The sequence below is a fragment of the Labeo rohita genome, chromosome 20 (assembly GCF_022985175.1).
Source record: "Labeo rohita strain BAU-BD-2019 chromosome 20, IGBB_LRoh.1.0, whole genome shotgun sequence".
NCBI lineage: Eukaryota > Metazoa > Chordata > Actinopteri > Cypriniformes > Cyprinidae > Labeo > Labeo rohita.
This window is the reverse complement of record NC_066888.1, coordinates 22,802,697-22,822,309: the sequence shown is the minus strand read 5'-3', so window position 1 is coordinate 22,822,309 and position 19,613 is coordinate 22,802,697. Positions and strand designations below refer to the sequence as shown.

At 36.1% G+C, this 19,613-nt stretch overlaps 1 protein-coding gene across 10 annotated transcripts in view; it reads right to left on the bottom strand.

Annotated features, from left to right (window-relative positions):
- Positions 1 to 19,613, bottom strand: part of cdc42bpab (CDC42 binding protein kinase alpha (DMPK-like) b) — a 77,239-nt gene that overhangs the window by 23,289 nt on the left and 34,337 nt on the right. For 3 of the 10 annotated variants that reach the window (XM_051138352.1, XM_051138359.1, XM_051138357.1), the window contains exons 6-20: positions 12,187 to 12,280; positions 11,888 to 12,088; positions 9,595 to 9,843; positions 8,959 to 9,038; positions 8,254 to 8,414; positions 7,644 to 7,766; positions 7,379 to 7,512; positions 6,471 to 6,713; positions 6,198 to 6,308; positions 4,952 to 5,199; positions 4,666 to 4,771; positions 1,791 to 1,915; positions 1,479 to 1,584; positions 1,242 to 1,390; positions 881 to 972 (exon numbers count right to left, since the gene is read on the bottom strand). In XM_051138352.1, coding sequence (XP_050994309.1) covers positions 881 to 972; positions 1,242 to 1,390; positions 1,479 to 1,584; positions 1,791 to 1,915; positions 4,666 to 4,771; positions 4,952 to 5,199; positions 6,198 to 6,308; positions 6,471 to 6,713; positions 7,379 to 7,512; positions 7,644 to 7,766; positions 8,254 to 8,414; positions 8,959 to 9,038; positions 9,595 to 9,843; positions 11,888 to 12,088; positions 12,187 to 12,280 — 2,222 coding nt within the window. Of the gene's footprint in view, positions 1 to 880; positions 973 to 1,241; positions 1,391 to 1,478; positions 1,585 to 1,790; positions 1,916 to 4,665; positions 4,772 to 4,951; positions 5,203 to 6,197; positions 6,309 to 6,470; positions 6,714 to 7,378; positions 7,513 to 7,643; positions 7,767 to 8,253; positions 8,415 to 8,958; positions 9,039 to 9,594; positions 9,844 to 10,015; positions 10,037 to 11,887; positions 12,089 to 12,186; positions 12,281 to 19,613 lie in introns of all 10 variants that reach the window. The other 7 variants (XM_051138351.1, XM_051138358.1, XM_051138356.1 and 4 more) reach the window with 3 other exon arrangements.

The following is a 19,613-nucleotide window of genomic DNA, read 5'->3' as shown; positions in this document are numbered from 1 at the left end:
AACATTTCAGGATTTCGCTCCATATAGTGGACTTCAATGGTGCCCGAAGTTTGAACTTCAAAATGCAGTTTAAATGCAGCTTTAAATGGCTCTAAATGATCCCAGCCGAAGAAGAACAGTCTTTTCTAGTGAAACGATTTGTAATTTTCGAAATTTTCGAATTTTCTTTAACCTCAAATGCTTATCTTGTCTCTTCTCTGCAATGGGAATGTCTGTGTAATCCGGGTCAATACAGTTGGGGTAGGTCGAAAAACTCTCATCTTTTTTTTTTCGTCAACATCAAAATTGTCCTACATCGCTGTTTTACCTTTTTTTTGTCAAGGGCATTTGATAGTCTTTGCATGTTCACTTTGTAAACACTGGGTCAGTGCTTCTGCACTGATGTAGGATGATTTTGAAGTTGGGGACGAAAACAAGATGGGAGTTTTGACATAACTGTATTGACCCGGAAAAAAAACAAGTTCATACAGACCTAGACAAGATGAGCATTTGAGGTTAAAAAGTATACAAATTGTCAAATTGTTTTGAAAATGACTGATCGTTTTGCTAGATAAGACCCTTCTTCCTCGGCAGTGATCATTTAGAGTCATTTAAAGCTGCATTTAAACTGCATTTTGGAAGTTCAAACTTGGGGGCACCACTGAACTCAACTATATGGAGATAATTCCTGAATTTCTTTCCTTAAGAAACATAGTTTCTTATTGACTGAAGAAAGAAAGACACGAACATCTTGGATGACAAGGGGGTGAGTAAATTCTCTGTAAATTTTTGTTCTGTAAGTGAACTTCTCCTTTAAAACCATTTTTAGCTGGTGAAAATACTAGTTTTCTAATAATTTTGGCCACCACTGTATAAATAATAAAATAACACTGATTGCCACCTCTCCTCAATCTCAGCTCCTCTGTCTCCTTCCTCAGCCTCTCAATTTCTACAAGCAGCTCCTGGTTTCTACTTTCGGATTCCTGCAATTTGCTGTAAGACAAAAATAACAGACAGAGAACTATGTCACTCTATTTAAATTCACCTCATTCGAAAAGAGAGTGTGAACAAAACAAGCTAAATTTAGCTAAAGCTCTACTGACCAACCCAAAAGAAAAGCAAATTTCAAAACTATTCACATAAAGAGTAACACGAATGTTTATTGAGTGGAAAAAAGTCATTAGACTTCAAATGAAATCAGCAAACCAGATCTCTAGTTTCAGTACAGTCAAACAAAACTATGTTGATATGTGTGGTCTTACCATTCTGTGGAAATGTTGGATGCTTTGACTTTGTTAAGCTCGTCCTGGATGGACTGTTTGGCTCTGATCTCTGCATCCAGCGCAGACTGCAGTTCCAGACGCGCGGACATGTCCAGCTTAGCAAAGCGCCTCATCTTCCATGGCATGTCCTAATGGAGCGAAAGATAGACCCACCACATTAGAGAAGCAGGAAGAACAGAATGTGTTTCGTCCTTGTCTGCTGTGCGCATGTCTCACCGTTCCTCTGGCTCCCAAGCTGGTGTTCCTGAGCCCTTCAAGCTCCTCTGTCATTTTTGTGGCCAGAGCTTGGAGGTAACCACGAGCATCCTTCTCATCGCTCACCCTGCACAGATTAGCTTAGTTTAGCTTTACCTTGATATAAAGAACAAAAAGCCAAAAACTGCAACTGCATTCAAGTGATGAATGGCCAAATGATCTGCATCATCTGGATCCGCATAGCCATGCAGACATGGGTAAAGGTCATCATCATCACGTGTCTTTCTCTCCAAGTGTGATGTCACATGGCTGCAGGTAGGGGTCTCCACTCACCACTGGATGATCTCAGTGATCTGGGCCTCCCAATGGGCAACGCTCTCCTTCTTATCAGCCAACTCTCTCATCTCGTCCTCCAGCTGCCTGTGACTACTGCTGAGCTGCTCATACATAGAGCTCAGCTGAAAAGAGAAAATGAGACGACAAAGAGTAAAGAACTGAAAAGTATAGACGGGAGGAAGTACATGGATGGCGACTGGGCTCATATGACAGGCATTGCAGTTGTTAAAGGGATAGCTAACCCAAAAATGGAAATTACCCCATGATTTACTCACCCTCAAGCCCTAGGTGTATATAACTTTCTTCTTTCAGATGAATACAATCAGAGTTATATTAAAAGATGTCTTGGCTCTTCCAAGCTTTATAATGGCAGTGTATGGCTGTTGATATTCAATAGTGCAATAAAAGTCCAATAAAGTGCATCCATCCATCATAAAAAGTGCTCCACACAGCTCTAGGGGGTTGATAAAGGCCTCCTGAAGCGAATCAATGTGAATGTACAAGAAAAATATCCATATTTAAGACTTTATAAACTGTAATCTCTAGCTTCAAGACACAGGAAAGAGTGACGTTCCAGCCGATGACGTAGGATGAAGGCGGAAGCTCTGGTACAGCCATTCACCGGCATTATAAAGCTTGGAAGAGCCAGGACAATTTTTAATATTACTTTTTTTCATTTTTGGGTGAACTATCCCTTTAAGGTGGTTGTTTAAGCTGGCATGTTGCTACCAGTTGTTGTTACTGTTAACTAAAACTAAAAACAAAAACAAAAAAAATAAAAATTGAAAAAAGCTAAAAATATAAACATTAGATATAGTGTTAGATATTAGATATTAGTTATAAATCATTAATATTATATTTTTTATTGTATTACTACACATTTATATAATAAAAATGTAACTTAAAAAACTTACATGATAGCTAAGCCAATACTAAAATTACTAAAAATAACGAACAAAAAAAAACAATTAAAAAAAAAAAAACTAAAAAATTAATAAAAAGCACAAAATTACTAGACCTTACATATACATATATATATATATATATATATATATATATATATATATATATATATATATAGTTGGTGACCCAGCAAGCAGGTAGTATGGAAAGTAATACTATAGAAGTCAATGGCTACTGTCAGCTGTTTGGCTACCAACATTCTCCCCAAAAAAAATTTGTGTTCAAAAAAAAAAAAAAACAGAAGAAAGAAACTCATACATGTCTTACTGAGGGCGATTAAATGAATTCAGATTTTTTCGTTTTCATTATCTCATCATATTTCATTAAAGAATTACTCCACTTCCAAAATAAAAATTTCCTGATAAATAACTCACCCCCATGTCATCCAAGATGTTCATGTCTTTCTTTCTCCATTCACAAAGAAATTAAGTTTTTTGAGGAAAACATGCCAGGATTTTTCTCCATATAATGGACTTCAATAGTGCTCAACGGACTGAAGGTTAAAAATACATTTTAAGTGCAGCTTCAAAGGGCTCTAAGCAATCCCAGCCGAGGAATAAGGGTCTTATCTAGCGAAATGATTGGTTATTTTTTTTTAACTAATAACAATTTATATACTTTTTAACCTCAAATGCTCGTCTTGTCTACCTCTGCGATGTGTACTCTGCACTCCGGTTCAATATAGTTAGGGTATGTCGAAAAACTCCCATTTAATTTTCTCCTCCAACTTCAAAATAGTCCTACATTGCATAGTAAATGTGCAAAGAAGGTCAAACGCCCTTTACAAAAAAAAGTAAAACAGCGATGTAGGACAATTTTAAAGTTGGAGGAGGAAATGAGATGGGAGTTTTTCAATCTACCATAACTGTCTCTAAACTGGAGTGCACAGAGCACACACGCGCATCGCAGAGCATTTGTGGTTAAAAAGTGTATTAATATAAATTTTTTTTAAGAAAATAACTAATTGTTTTGCTAGATAAGACCCTTATTTCTCAGCTGGGATCGTTTAGAGCCCGTCGAAGCTGCACTGAATCTGCATTTTTAACCTTCAACCGGTTGAGCACCACTGAAGTCCACAATATGGACTAAACGTTTTCCTCAAAAAACTGAATTTCTTTGCGACTGAAGAAAGACGTGAATATCTTGGATGGCATGGGGGTGAGTAAATCAGGAAATTTTTATTCTGCAAGTCGAGTAATAAAAGTATAAATCTATGGCATTTTTCCTCTCATTTTATCATCTGATCAATTGGAAAAGTAATAGCACAGTTTGTCATTTATCCCAGATCAACTTTACTAGCTTTTATTGATTCTTCTTTCTGTAGGAAAATGAACATTGTATTAAAGACAGGAAGCTAACACAATATGTTACGGCGAGTCTATGCGAAAACTCTGCGGTGCTCTTTGATAGGAATGTGAATTTATTCAGGCATTTCACATCCTGGTTCAATTCCTTCCAAATGCCATCACTCTTGCTTATGTTTCTAAACCTTAGCCAATCTGGCATTTTACATGACAGCTCTGGCCGGCTGCGCTATTGTTTTAAACTGCCTTTGTGTTTTGGGTTTCCAGGTATTTTTACGAAATGAATAATGTTTAATATCCATGCCACCAAAAATAAGGAGCCCTTTAATATCTGATATGTCCAAACTTGCAGAATTATTTGACTGGCTGATTCTGATTTTACCCGGCAATCCAAAGTAAACAGTGACTGAGCCAAGAAGCAATTTTATGTAAGCGTGTGTGGTTACGATCTCTCTCTAGGAATGTTAGCAGATTTGGGAAAGAGTGCCAGAAGGGAAGGGGGAATTTCAGGGATTTGATGTATACTTTTTGTGATGAAAGAGACACAGGCTAATGAATATCATGAGCATTGGCACATGTGTTTTTGAAAACGATAGAAATCTCACTTTCTCCACTTCACTCGCGAGCTTCTTGTTCTCGTCTGTCAAATGGGCCCTCTCCCTCTCGTGCTTCTGCTTGTGCTCCGTCTCAAACTCCTCTCGCTCAGTTTGGCTGTTACAAAGACAACAATGAACATGATAAAGTTTATAGTACAGCTACATTCTGCTACCAATTCAGTGTAAAGGAATAAATCTACAGGATGGCCCAAAAAGCTGGTGGTCTCATGGGCCATTCACAGACCATAGTTCTTACATTCACTATATTCAATTTCACGTATAGTCACACATGTACCTTTCTCTGCGTGTTTTTTCCAGTTTGTCTTTAAGCATGAGAATCTCTTTCTGGAGTGTAAGGTGTTGACCCTCAGCATCACGGAGCTCCTTCTTTAGGCCCTTTAGCTCGCTGCTGTGGAGCGTTTCTCTGCGACACAACTCCTCCTCGTACTGCACGTTCTTCTTCTCCAGCTCTGCTCGTATGCGCATAAGCTCCTGCTGTTGGTCTGAGCTCGCTGCTGCGTGAGGGGGCCCAGCCTGTTTCAACTGCTGTGGAAGAAACAAGACATATGAGTATAAAGTGGAAGAAAGGACTGAAAGAATGAGAGAAACAAGGGGAAACAGGAGCAAACAAAATCTGTGGAGGCTTCTATGATGCCCGCGAGTTTGAACGTCTAAAATGCAGTTCAAATGCAGCTTCAAAGAGCTCTAAATGATCCCAGCCGAGGAAGAAGGGTCTTATTTAGTGAAACGATCGGTTATTTTCTAAACAAAAGTACAATTTCTATACTTTTTAACCTCAAATGCTCATCTTGTCTAGCTCTGCATGAACTCTGTGTAATCCGGGTCAATACAGTTAGGGTATGTCGAAAAACTCCCATCTCATTCTCTTCTCCAACTTCAAAATCGTCCTACATCGTTGTTTTAATTTTTTTTGTAAAGAGCATTTGATCTTCTTTGCACATTCACTTTGTAAACACTGGGTTGGTACTTCTGCAGTGATGTAGGACGATTTTGAAGTCGGAGGAGAAAAATGAATGCAAAGTTTTTCGACCCACCCTAACTGTCTTGAACCGGAATAGTGTTCACGCAGAGCAAGACAAGACAAGCATTTGAGGTTAAAAAGTATATAAACTGTCAATTCTTTTAGAAAATAACACATCGTTTCACTAAATAAGACCTAAATTTCCTCCTGGGATTGCTTAGAGCCCTTTGAAGCTGCATTTAAACTGCTTTTCGAAAGTTCAAACTCGCAGGCACTATAGAAGTCTACTATATAGAGAGAAATCATGAAATGTTTTCCTCAAAAAACATAATTTCTTTACAACTGAAGAAATGGGGGGTGAGTAAATTATCTGTAAATTTTTGTTCTGGAAGTAAACTTCTCCCTTAATGAATAGAATATTGATTATACTGAATGTAATATAAAATATAAAATCTTTTTATTTAACCAAGAAAATGTGACTGAGACATGAATTTACATTTGATACAAAAAAATTCTAAACGGCCAATTATATTATATTAATGTACTCATGCATTGTCACCTTCATCCCTTCCAGCTCATCCTCCAACTGTCTGCTGTACTGTTCGGTTCTCTCTCGTAGCTTCCTCTCTTTTTGAGCTTCTGCTGCCTGCTCCTCAGCCTGGGCCTCCAACTGAGAGGAAAATACCACAAACATGAAATACACAGCCAACGAATCCTCAAATACGATCCCACTGATGATTGCTGGGGCACTGCATCAAAATTACAACCATGTTGACTTGGCTTATATAACGGGGTCAAACACCAGTAAGTTTCCGTAAGTTAATACGTATACCTCTTTGCGCATTCTCTCAGCTTTGCGGATCTCTAGCCGTACAGCCTCTAGTTTCTGCGACACTCCTTCCATCTCCTCCTCCTTGTCTCTGAACTGTCGACTCAACCGCTGCTTTTGTGAGCGCAGATCGCTCAGCTGCTCGTTGAGCTCAGAGAATTCTTCCATGGCCAACTTCTTTTGACTGTGAGCCTCCTTTAGCTCCTTCCCCTGAGCCTTCACCTTCTCTGCTAACTCCAGCAGCTCCTTCATTACAGAATCAAAGTTAAGGCTGGAATGCACTACACAACTATTGTCCAGATTTTGAGTCAACAATAGCTACTGAAAGTCAGTAGTTGATAGATTTCATAGAAAAACATATTTTATGTATTATGAACACAAACTATGACTTGACTATGACTCCATCCAGTCAGAGGATATCAAACATTTTGAGTCAACACATGTTGTTTTAATTTGTTAGGCATCTTGCTAGCAATGTGATATGTTTCTGTGCTAATTTGCTGTGTGGTCTTTACGTAAGTGTCTGATTCCCAGTTTTTCTCTTCAACAATTTACAAAGTTGATCTCTAGTGTTTTAAAATATGTCCAGATTTTAAAAGTCATGTAGTGTTTTCTAGCTTTTACTGTCTGTGATCAACTATTTACTAGTCTTTGAGCTAAAGAGTAATCTGTTAAACAGCAGAGTTAAAGATTAGTCAGCTCATGTCGCTTTTACCATTATACTATCCCAGCAGTCACAAACACACACAGCATAGACCAGCTTGGCTCACCTGGTGGGGGCGTGGTTGAGCTAGTTAACCATATTCCAAACATCTTGAGTTAGTTGACTGGCTTCAGCACTTCAGAAGTGTAGAAAGCTAGCTAACAATATGATATTTTACCTATATCTTAAAATTCACAGGAATAGGTACCTTGTGCAGATCATCTCTCTCTTGCGAGACTCCCTTCAGTTGTTTCTCCAAGCTCCTGATGACCTTAGACGAGTCTTCCAGGTCTCTTCGAACTGTGCTGGCCGCTTCCAACTGCTGTTCCAGTTGACCAGAATCTGACATGATAGAGTGAACATTATAGAGTCTCTGTCTAGAGATGTCACTACACTCAAAAGGTAATCAATTGAGTACAATAAAGACCGAAGACCTTGACTGTGTGCGTTCTAACCCAATATCGAGTTCTCACCTGCTATCTGTTTCTTCAGGATGTCGATCTCACTCTTTAAACTCCGTATCTCTACTTCTTTATTGGCACTCACTGGGGCGTCCGAATCAGGGTACTGCAGTGCCTGCACTGTTTGTGTGGATTCTAAGGGGAAAAGGATGTTTCAGAGAGACAGAAAGATAAAATGTGACCCTGGACCACAAAACCAGTCATAAGAAGCACAGGTATATTTTTAGCAATGGCCAACAATACATTGCATGGGTCAAGATTATCAATTTTTCGTTTATGCCAAAAATCATTAGGATATTGAGTAAGGATCATGTTCCGTGAAGATAATTTGTAAATGTCCTACTGAAAATATATCAAAACTTTTTTTTTGATTAGTAATATGCATTACTAAGAATGTCAGTTGGACAACTTTAAAGGTGATTTTCTCAATATTTTGATTCTCAGATTTCAGATTTTCAGCAAAATTTTGTCCTATCCTAACAAACCATACATCAATGGAAAGCTTATTTATTCATCTTTCAGATGATGTATGAATCCCAATTTCGCAAAATTGACCCTTATTTCTGGTTTTGTGGTCCTGGGACACAAATATGATTTAGTGTGGATGTGTTAGTGCCCTCACCCTGTAGTTTACGGGTAAGTTCGGTCTTCTCCTGTTCTAGTCTTCGAATCCTCCTCTCATAGGCCTCGGAAGCCAGGCTCTCTTCCAGGCTTCGCTGAAGATCAGCATCTACCTGCGGCGGTCCCATGGACTCCCGCAGACACCCTCGATCTGACAGTGTGCTACAAGACCACATAACAGAAGAAACAGTTCAAATTTTGTGAAATGCAGAATAAATTAAATTGTTAAAGCACACTACAAGCTACACTACTGTACAAAAGTTTGGGGCTGGTAAGATTTTTCATGTTTTTAAAATGTCTTTTATGCTCAATAAGGCTACATTTATTTGATTGAAAATACAGTAATATTGTGAAATATTACTGCAATTCGAAATAATTGTTCTCTATTTTAATATATTTTAAATTATAATTTATTCCTGTGATGCAAAGCTGAATTTTCAGCAGCCATTACTTCAGTTTTCAGAGTCACATAATGCTTCAGAAATCATTCTAATATGTTGATTTGGTGCTCAAGAAACATTTAGTATTATAATGTTAAAAATGCTTGTGTTGCTCAGTATTTTTCTGGAAACTGTGATGCATTTTTAAGGATTCTTTAAAGAACAGAACGTTCAAAAGAACAGCATTTATTTGAAACAGAAATCTTTCGTAACAACGTAACTGTCATATATTTAAAAAAGGCATGATGAATAAATATCTGACTCACCATTTGCTTGTGTAGGTGAAGCCTACGAATGGGAGGTGGTGTCCAGAAAACGCTGTGTGTGAAGGTGGGGGCAATGTCTCCTAAAATAATTCAGAAAAACAATCCAAGACTCAAACATCCATTAAAATCATCCAGATCTGTATAGTGGCATATTTAAAGGGTTAGTTCACCCAAAAATGAAAATTCTGTCAGTACTCATGCTGTTCCAAACCCATAAGAACTTAGTCTATCTTCGAAATAAAAATATTTAGATGAAATCCGAGAGCTTTCTGACCCTGCATAGACAGCAATGGAACTGACACGTTTAAGACTGACATGAAAAAGAAGAAATTGTTGAATAAAGTCCTTCATTTTGAACGTGTCAGTTGCGTTGCTGTCTATGGTCTATGCAGGGTCAGAAAGCTCTCGAATTTTATCAAGAATATCTTAATTTGTGTTCCGAAGATGAATGAAGGTCTTACGGGTTTGGAATGACAACAGGGTGAGTAATAAATGACAGAATTTTAATTTTTGGTTGAACTATCCCTTTAAGAGGAAATGTGTCTTTGCAAAAATCTATCAACCACACATTAAAGCATTTGTGTGGAATAAACACATCAACTTCAGGATAAAATTAGAAAGAAATGAGACACATACACAGTTTTTGAGGCAATCGTCATCCACGTCAAAGTTGGAGGTGTCAGTGGGGCTGCTGACTTCTGGGATGTAGGGGGCTTCACATGTTCGGATGTTGTCCCAGTCGATGCCTGTGAAAAAGGGGTGCTGTTTGAAGTCGTCGATCCCATTCTGGCCTATCCGGTGTTCTCTGCTGCAGATCAGCCGCCGTATGAGATCTTTAGCCTCCTCAGACACATCTGTCACCTGAAGTGGGAACTGGAAGCGCTCCTGAGAACAAATGAGTTAAAATATACTTGAGTGCTGCGCGATGAGACTCTCTCAAAAACTGTATCTCTGCCTATCTACGCGAGTTAAAGTGGTTTAAGATGTGCTTCATTAGTTATAAGTCATAAGTCCCACACAAAACTAAATGAACCTTCATGAATAGGTGAAGTTTTACCTCATTGTTAGGTTGAGATGACTAATCCAGTATAAAATAGTGAGGAAAAGACAAAAAGAATTTTTAATTCAAATCTTCTACAATCCACTCATGACTTTTTGTTTTATACGAGACACAAACTATGAAAGCCCATTTCCGCCACTGAATAAAAAATAAAAAAGGGAACTGCGACTTTATCTCACAACTTTTTTTCTCAGAATTGCGTGACACAAACTCGCAATTCTCAATTTTTTTCTTAGAATTGTGAGATACGCATTTCTGTGAAATGAAGTCAAAATTTGGGTGACATAAACTTGTAATTCTGAGAGTTTATATCGCAATTGCGACTTGTTCTCAGAATTGTGATTTTATATACAATTCTGGCTTTATTTCTCGCAATTATGAGTTTATATTACGCAATTCTGACTTTATAACTCGCAATTGCAAGTTTATTTCTCACAATTCGGAGAAACGTGAGAACTGCGAGAAAAAAAGTCAGAATTGCGACATACTCACATTTGCAAGAAAAAAATCAGAATTTTTATCTCACAATTCTGACTTTATAACTCACAATTATGCATTTATATCTCACACTTCTGAGAAAAGTCATAATTGCGAGGAAAAAATACCATCTTGCATTTGCGAGAAAAAAGTCAGAATTGTGAGTTTTTATCTCACAATTCTAACTTCATAACTCGCAATTGTGAGTTTATATCTCACAATTTTGAGAAAAGCCAGAATTGCAAGAAAGCAAGTCAGAATTGCATGACAACTCGCAACTCCAAGAAGACTTTATTTCACGCAATTGTGAGTTTATATCATGCAATTCTGACTTTACAACTCGCAATTGTGAGTTTATATCTCATAACTCTGAGAAATTTGCAAGTTTATATTTTAATTGCGAGTTTTTATCTTGCAGTTCTGACTTTATTTCTTTATATCAAGCAACTCTGACTTTTTAACTCGCAACTGCGAGTTCACATTACGCAATTCTGAGAAAAGTCAGAACTACAAGAAATAAAGAATTGCAAGAAAAAAACTCACAATTCTGACTTTGTTCTTGCAATTCTGACTTTTCTCGAAATTGTAAGACATAAACTCGCAATTGCGAGTTATAAATTTAGAATTGCGTGATATAAACTCACAACTGCATGAAATGAAGTCCGAATTATGAGATAAAAACTCTTGCAATTCTTTTTTTCTTGCAAGTTTGTATGCCACAATTCTGATTTTTTCTTGCAATTGCGAGTTCATGTCATGGAATTCTGACTTTATTTCTCACAATTGCGAGTTTATATCTCACAATTCAGAATTGCAAGACAAAAGCAATTCTGACTTTATTTCTTGCAATTTTGAGTTTATATCACGTAGTTCTAACTTTTTAACTCGCAATTGAGAATTTATAGTTCACAATTCTGGGAAAAAAGTCAGAATTCCGAGTTTGTATCATGCAATTCTGCAAAAAAAAAAGTCAAAATTGTGAGATAAAACGTTGCAATAACCTTTTTTATTTTTGATTCAGTGGCAGAAATGGGCTTCCATAAACAAATCACCCTGGTAAACTAAAAAAGGAACAGGTTACCTAGAAATTAAGCTAATCTACTGAAAACAGATTTCAGAAGAGGACATTCATAGTTAAAGGTAAAATGTGTAATTTCTGCATCACAAAATGGCGCATAAATAACACTTGTTTTCCTGAACAAGATAATGTTTTGACAATAATCAGGGGAATCAACCAATGAATGGCTTGCTTATAGTTGTCTCTAAAGCTAGAGTGTACAGTATTTTAAAACTGACAAATTACACATTTCACTTCTAAATACACATTGGAAATAACAACACTGTCAAATTCTTGTGGCACAGAATCATACATTGACCTATGATGCAACTAACCTTATGATTCATAATCTTTCCATAGGTTTCCACCAGTGATTCAGCATAAAAGGGCGTCTCTCCATACAGCATCTCATACATGCACACACCCAGAGACCACCAGTCACACTCTGGCCCGTACTTTCCCTTCCCGTCCTCCATAGCCTGCAAGATCTCTGGAGAGATATAGTCGGGGGTCCCAACTGCCACAGAGGACTGGACCTGAGAGAAAACAGGTACAAGACAGGAAGATATAACACAAGGCTTACTAAACAAGAAATCATGCGTTTTACAAATTCAGGATTTAAGATCAAACTCACTGTCCCATCTTCCATGAGCTTGAGGCAGGAGCCAAAGTCAGCCAGCCGGATATGACCGTTCATGTCCATCAGGATATTGTCTGGCTTAATATCCCTGATTATACATAAAACACAATCACATTTATTTTCTACACTTAATTAACCACATAGTCATTGTATTACATAGTGTCATGCAAAATGAATATGGTAATCATTGATTGCCACAGTGTGTGTATATATATTAACTGACCAAGGGTTTAATAAGGGTCAAAGGTCATGTACACGTGTTAACACTCTATTGCCATATTACCCTTAGTCAAATAACAGCATAATTTGTGCCAGATTTCTAAAATGCCCTAGATGTTTCATACACTATCTGTTTAAGACATCTAAGTTTATCTATATCAATAAATCACACAACTGTCCTGTGGCCGGCACAAGTACAGTGATGGCTGTCGTAAAAGAGATAAGCAAAACTTTGAAGGACACACGAACGCTATCTCCCTTTAAATGGCCAGGGGATTTATCCGCATCAGCACACCATTAATCATAACAGCTCATAAACCCAAAACTCAGCACTACTGACATTTTTGTTGCACTTTACAGCCAACAGCTCAAATAAGAACATTACAAGCTCATACTCTGTGTGTATAAGCTGTGATCTTCCAGCTTTGGCAGAATGCTAGTACATTGAGTGAGAAGATTAGTGGAAAGCACATTTTTTCCAGAAGTGCTGATTATTAACTGTCAGCAACATGCAAGATATGAAGATTTATATGTGTGCGTGTGTGAGGTGAGAAGCAGGCAGCCACCCCCTGCTGTCAAGCAGTTGAATAAAGGGGCCAAAATGAACCATGTATGAGGGCTTTAACAGAGAGAGGTCTGTCTGAGATTGTGTGAGGAACTCAGTGGGTGGTGAAACACTTTTCATAATGGCTTGACCTCATCTGCAATGAATAATAAAGCGATATTGTAGCCAAAACTACAATGTTTATAAAATAAAGCACTCCTGTTTTGGGTGTCATGTTTTATGAGTAATTTAACCTTAATAAAATCAACCACAATTTTGATGTCCAAAAACAAGAAGCCTAAAGAGTTTAAAAGCACAATAAGATTTGCTTACATATTTATTGAATTTAATGATTTTATCATATATATATATATATATATATATAATGTACACTGTATTTATACACCACCTTTCAAAAGTTTGGGGCTAGTAAGACTTTTTTTTATTATGATTCTGAAAGTCTCATACTCCTTAAGGCTGCATGTATTTAATAAAAATACATTAAAAACGGCAATATTGTGAAATAGTATTTCAATTCAAAATACCATTTTCTATATTTTATTATAGTTTAAAATATAATTTATTCCTATGATGGCAAAGCGTAATTTTTAGCATGATTACTTTTCAGTGTCACATAATCCTTACTAAAGAAACATTTCTTACTATTATCAATGTTCAATGCACTAATATTTTATTTTAGTCTAATATTTAATTTTTTTATTTTATTTTATTTTATACACATTAGACATCAAAAGTTTTTGAAGAGTAAGATTTTTTATGTTTTTTAAGACGTCTCTTCTGCTCACCAAGCCTGCATTTATTTGCTCCAAAGTACAGCTAAAACAGTAAAAGTCTGAAATATTTTTACTATTTAAAGTAAATGTTTTCTATTTGAATATTTTAAAATGTTATTTATTCCTGTGGTTTTCAAGCTGAATTTTTAGCATCATTACTCCACTCACATGATCCTTCAGAAATCATTCTAATATTCTGATTTGCTGCTCAAAAAACATTTATTATTATTAATGTTGAAACAGCTGCAGAGTAGAATTTTTTCAGGTTTCTTTGATGAATAGAAAGTTCAGAAGAACAGCATTTATCTAAAATAGAAATCTTTTATAACATCATAAATGTCTTTATCATCACTTTTGATTAATTTAAAACATCCTAGCTAAATAAAAGTATTAATTTCTACAACCCCCTCCCCTCTTCCTCCCCTCAAGGTTTCTTGAACAGAAAATCAGCATATTAGAATGATTTCTGAAGGATCATGTGACACTGAAGACTGGAGTAATGATGCAAAACATTTAGCTTTGATCACAGGAATAAATTACATTTTAAAATATATTCAAATAGAAAGCAGTTATTTTAAATAGTAAAAATATTTCACAACATTACTGCTTTTACTGTATTTTTGGATCAAATAAATGCAGGCATGGTGAGCAGAAGTGACGACTTTAAAAAACATTAAAAATCTTACTGTTCAAGAACTTTTGACTGCAAAAAACTTTTCAGCACCCAAAGGAATTTGTATAATTCAGAGATAATATTATTCCTTTATTGTGGCAGATGAAAGTATTGTTTGACTTTTAATAAGAATTTACACAATATCAACTCACAATTGATGCATTAATTGTTCAGAAGGAAAATCACTACAGAATTTATGTAGAGCTCTGGGTACACAATTAATTAGATTAAGTTTATGTTTTAATTAAAACAAAATATTTATAGACACATTTATTTTTTTAACAGCAAAATCAAACCCAATGCACAGCAGACCTCTCAACAGCCATAATGCATGACCAATTTTCTAAACCAACCATTCCCTTTATTTTGTAGAATCTGTCACTGAGATCTTTCATGTTTTTTCTTTCTAAAAGGGTTTTGGCTTGATTGCGCCATTCTCACCGTCACGGTCCTGTGCCACAGAGCAAACATCAGAAAGCAGAGGACGACATGCTAAACCAATTTAAGCAGTAGAAAGACTCTGAGCCAAACAAATATGCTTAACAGAGTCCATAAATTAACACCATGAACTAACAAGGTTTATCACAGATAACGTGGAAATATTCATGACATAGCCATTGACGATGTGTATAAAGACTAAGCTTACTTTTAAACTTGGCTTAAATCTACATTCGATTTGGTTAACCTGGCCGTGTGCCTCCTGCTGGGCTAAAAGCCATTCACTTTGTAATGGTGCGTTAAGGGGTCCGGTCTGGTCAGCAGGGGTTGTAGTGTAGGTGATAATTGGGTGGCTCTGTCCCGGGCTGCTGTCTTAAGGAGCAGCGGACTGCGAGCAGAGGGAGGTAATCCTACTTTAAGACCACAATAACCATCTGTGAGCACCATCTGGCCCGGCCTCATGCCTACCACAGGGAGAGCTGGTCAGCTATACACAGGAAGAAAAAGAAGGGGGTGGGACTCATTGTATGGGGACGTTGGATACATTTCAGCAATTCATTCTGTCTTTCTTACTCAGGCACTGAGCTCAACCCATTATTTAAAAAAAAAAAATTGGAAGAGTGGAGTATGCGGAAACTTCTACTTGTAGGTCAAGGCCTTGCTGTTGAAAAAAAAGCTGTTCGACAAGCACTAAGACGGCCGTCAATGTCGCCAAACAAAGCTCTTTATGAGGTCATCCAATCACCTGTGCCGTTTCAGATGAATGTGGCTTTATCCTCAGGCAACGACTGTGCGTCTTTCTCTTTCATAAAGGATCTTTACAGGTAACAAGAGATTCCCCCTTGACTTTTGAGGTGCGACGAGCCATGTCTTGGTGGCGAATGAAATTCCAGCTTCTGAGACATTGCACACATGGCTTTGATCAATAGCAGGACACACATATGGCCCTGATCAATAACCGAGTATAATGCAATGGTCACGCATAACAAAAATCCGCAGATGCTAGTGCGTCTGGTCAGCTCTTTGGCTGTGACATGGGCCGGTCCTCTTCAGTGGAAAGATCGGAGCGCACCCTATGCAAATATCTGGCTGCGAGGAACCGGGCACTTAACACCACTTACGAGCACAATCTCTAAAAATCCTCCACTTTAACACAACAGCTTGCCCACTTAGTCTAATGAGGGCTGGGTGAAAGCAAGAGCTCCAAGCTTTTCCTGGAAGGAGCTTTCGGGGCAGGAGCCGACTAATGTAATCTGGAGAGTGAAAATAAAGTGTGAAAGCTGCATTTAAAATGTAAATGTGATTTAATGAAGAGATGAAAGTAATTTGAGGTTTAATAAATCCATTTAAAGGCATAGTTCACCCAAAAATGAACATTTGTTCCTTGCCATGTTGTTCTAAATTTTTATTGGTAGATGCATCATGTCAGGTTTGATGTCAATGTTGAATGACAAAGTCAGTGTCAATTTTAGACGAATTTTAAAGTTGTATCAACTAGGGCTGCACTGTTAAGTGAAATAAAATTGCAAAAGCTGTGATTTAATAATATAAATATACTGCATGTTTTAGAGTCAAATAATATAATATAATATAATATAATATAATATACCAGTCAAAAGTAAAATTTTTAATGTTTTTTTTTGTCCAAAATGCAGCAAAAGCACTAATATTGTGAAATATTTTTACTATTTAAAATATCTGCTTTCTATCTGAATATGTTTTAAAATGTAATTTATTCCTGTAATCAAATCTAAATTTTCAGCATCATTACTCCAGTCTTCAGTGTCACATGTTCCTTTAGAAATCATTCTAATAGGCTGATTTGCTGTTCAAGAAACATTTATTAATATTATTATTATTATTATTATTATTATTATCAATATTTAAAACAGTTGATTACATTTTTTTCAGGATTCTTTGATGAATAGAATATCCAAAGATCAGCATTTATCTGAAATAAAAAGATTTTGTAATATTATACACTATACCATTCAAAAGCATAGAATCAGTTTAATTTTTTTTAAAATATATATAAATTAATACTTTTATTTACCAAGGATGCTTTAAATTAGCCAAAAGTGATGTTAAAGACATTTCTAATGTTACAGATAAATGCTGTTTTTCTGAACTTTCTATTCATCAAAGAAACCTGAAAAAATTCTACTCAGCTGTTTTCAACATAATATTAATAATAATAATAATAATAATAATAAATGAGTTTTGAGGAGCAAATGAGAATATTATAACAATTTCTGAAGGATCATATGACTGGAGTAATGATGCTAAAAATTCAGCTTGAAAAATCACAGGAATAAATTTCATTTTAAAATATATTTAACTATAAAACAGTTATTTTAAATAGTAAAAATATTTCAAATTTTTACTGTTTTTACTGTAATTTGAAATGATCAAATAAATGCAGGCTTGGTGAGCAGAAGAGACTTTTACACATTAAAAATCTTACTGTTCAAAAACTTTTGATTGGTAGTGTAATATATCACTGAATACTTGATTTTTTTTTATATCACTCCATTAAAATATTAAGATTTTTATTTAGATTTTATTACTATTATTATTATTAATATACACATAATTTGTACATTTTCATGTACAAAAACTATCAAAATAAAAGCTAAAATCAATTTACTCCAAGTAGTAAAGCACAAATTACTGTTATCATTTTTATAGTGATACATAAATCACAGCATTTTTGGCCAAATTGTGCAGCCCTACAAACAAGCACAAAACCTTTTTACATCACATTTTAAACCGCAATTCAGTTTTATAATATTACTTTAGTACTGACTATTTTCACACAGCTTTTTTGTCTTTTTTAGCTTGAAAACACATTTTAATTGTTTTAAATGTGAACCTTCTGCTGATCATCTCCTTTTATGTCCATTAAAAAAAACAGTCATACAAGTTTGTAATGACATGAGGGGGATTAAATAATGACTTTTTTGTGAAATACTCTTTAAATCAAGTTTTTTTAGATGGTACACTATTATTACGAACCCATCACTGTGCATTTGTGCAAACTGTGGTATCTTTCAACTATTTTCACACAGTGCATCCACCCTCAAACATACAGATGCGCTTATTCCCAAACGCACACCCTTTAACACTGCTTGCTCATACAAAAACACACCCACGCCAACCCCATCCCTGGAGACCAATCCACTCTGTCCCCACCCTCCACAAACCAGGCGTGCCAAACTCTCACGAGAGGAGAGTTGACCACACCTCTAACCCCATGATTACTGCCTTTAACTTTCCCCTGCCTGTCCCTCTGGGTGCCCCAAAAGCGGCGACTAAAAGAGCTGCATAGAGGTTTGTGAGGAAGACAACATGAGAACATCAGAGAAAGTGTGTGTTTGTACCCAAACAATGTGTTTGGTGGGACTGTTGAAGCACACCCGAAGTCCCAGTACAAACACATTCATCACACTGAGGGCTCTATGCAACTGGTGCCTGTCAGTATGCAAATGTTGACACTTCCTGTGCGATAACCGAAGATGGGTTCAGATTCGGCCTGGCCTCAGACTAAACATAGACTTTTTCCGACTCATTGCACTTGCTTTGATTTCATGCATGCTTAGCTGATTTTAAAAAATGGGTGTTTTGTGGCTTTTAATCCATGTTTGTATTAGTGTATTCATCTATATGATAATGTACACTGCCATTTAAAAGTTTCAGGTAAGATTTTTAATGGAAAAACAGTAATATTGTGAAATACTATTATATTATTAACATACTTTAAAATGCAATTTATTCCTGTGATAGCAAAAACAAATTTTCAACAGCCATTACACCAGTTTTCAGTGTCAGGTGATCATTTACTGACGCTTGATCAATTTCTTTAAAAAAATTCTTGCTGACCCCAAACTTTTTAATAGTAGTGTATTCCTAAAGATTGACAAAATTGACTTTAAGCAGATACAATTTTTTTTCTATGAGAACAGACCAAAAGTACTGATGACTCATGCTGTACTACACAGATTTTTGTCCAAAATGCAGCAAAAGCATTCAGAGCATGTCCCCCCTTTTAAAACTACTTGTAACCAACTAGAAAGCAGGGTCATGGCAAAATAAGGATGAACCACTTTATACATCTCACCCAAACATCTGGTTTCAATCAAGATGTCACGTTTTGGCTGGTTAACATGCCATCTGTCTTCAAATGTCATAAAAAAACATGTATTTTCAAAAAAATCAAAGAGTTTTACAAGCAAGCCTGACTAAAAAATGGATTGCTGTGTACAGTAGGTCAGTGAAAGGATTAGACAGTTATTAATGTGAAAACAAAAAAGCAATATACTGACTTCTAAAGCCACTTTTTAATGTCTATTCAATGTTTTTGTCTGCCACAATAATGTCTTTAAATATCATCAATTGGGGGTTTATTAAATACTGATATACAGTTGAAGTCAAAAGTTTACATACACCTTGCAGAATCTGCAAAATGTTAATTATTTGACCAAAATAAGAGGGATCATACAAAATGCATGTTATTTTTTTATTTAGTACCAACCTAAATAAGATATTTCACATAAAAGATGTTTACATACAGTCCGGAGGAGAAAATAATAGTTGAATTTATAAAAAATTACCCTATTCAAAAGTTTACATACACTTGATTCTTAATACTGTGTTGTTACCTGATGATCCACAGCTGTGTTTTTTTATTTAGTGATAGTTGTTCATGAGTCCCTTGTTTGTCCTGAACAGTTAAACTGCCTGCTATGCTTGAGAA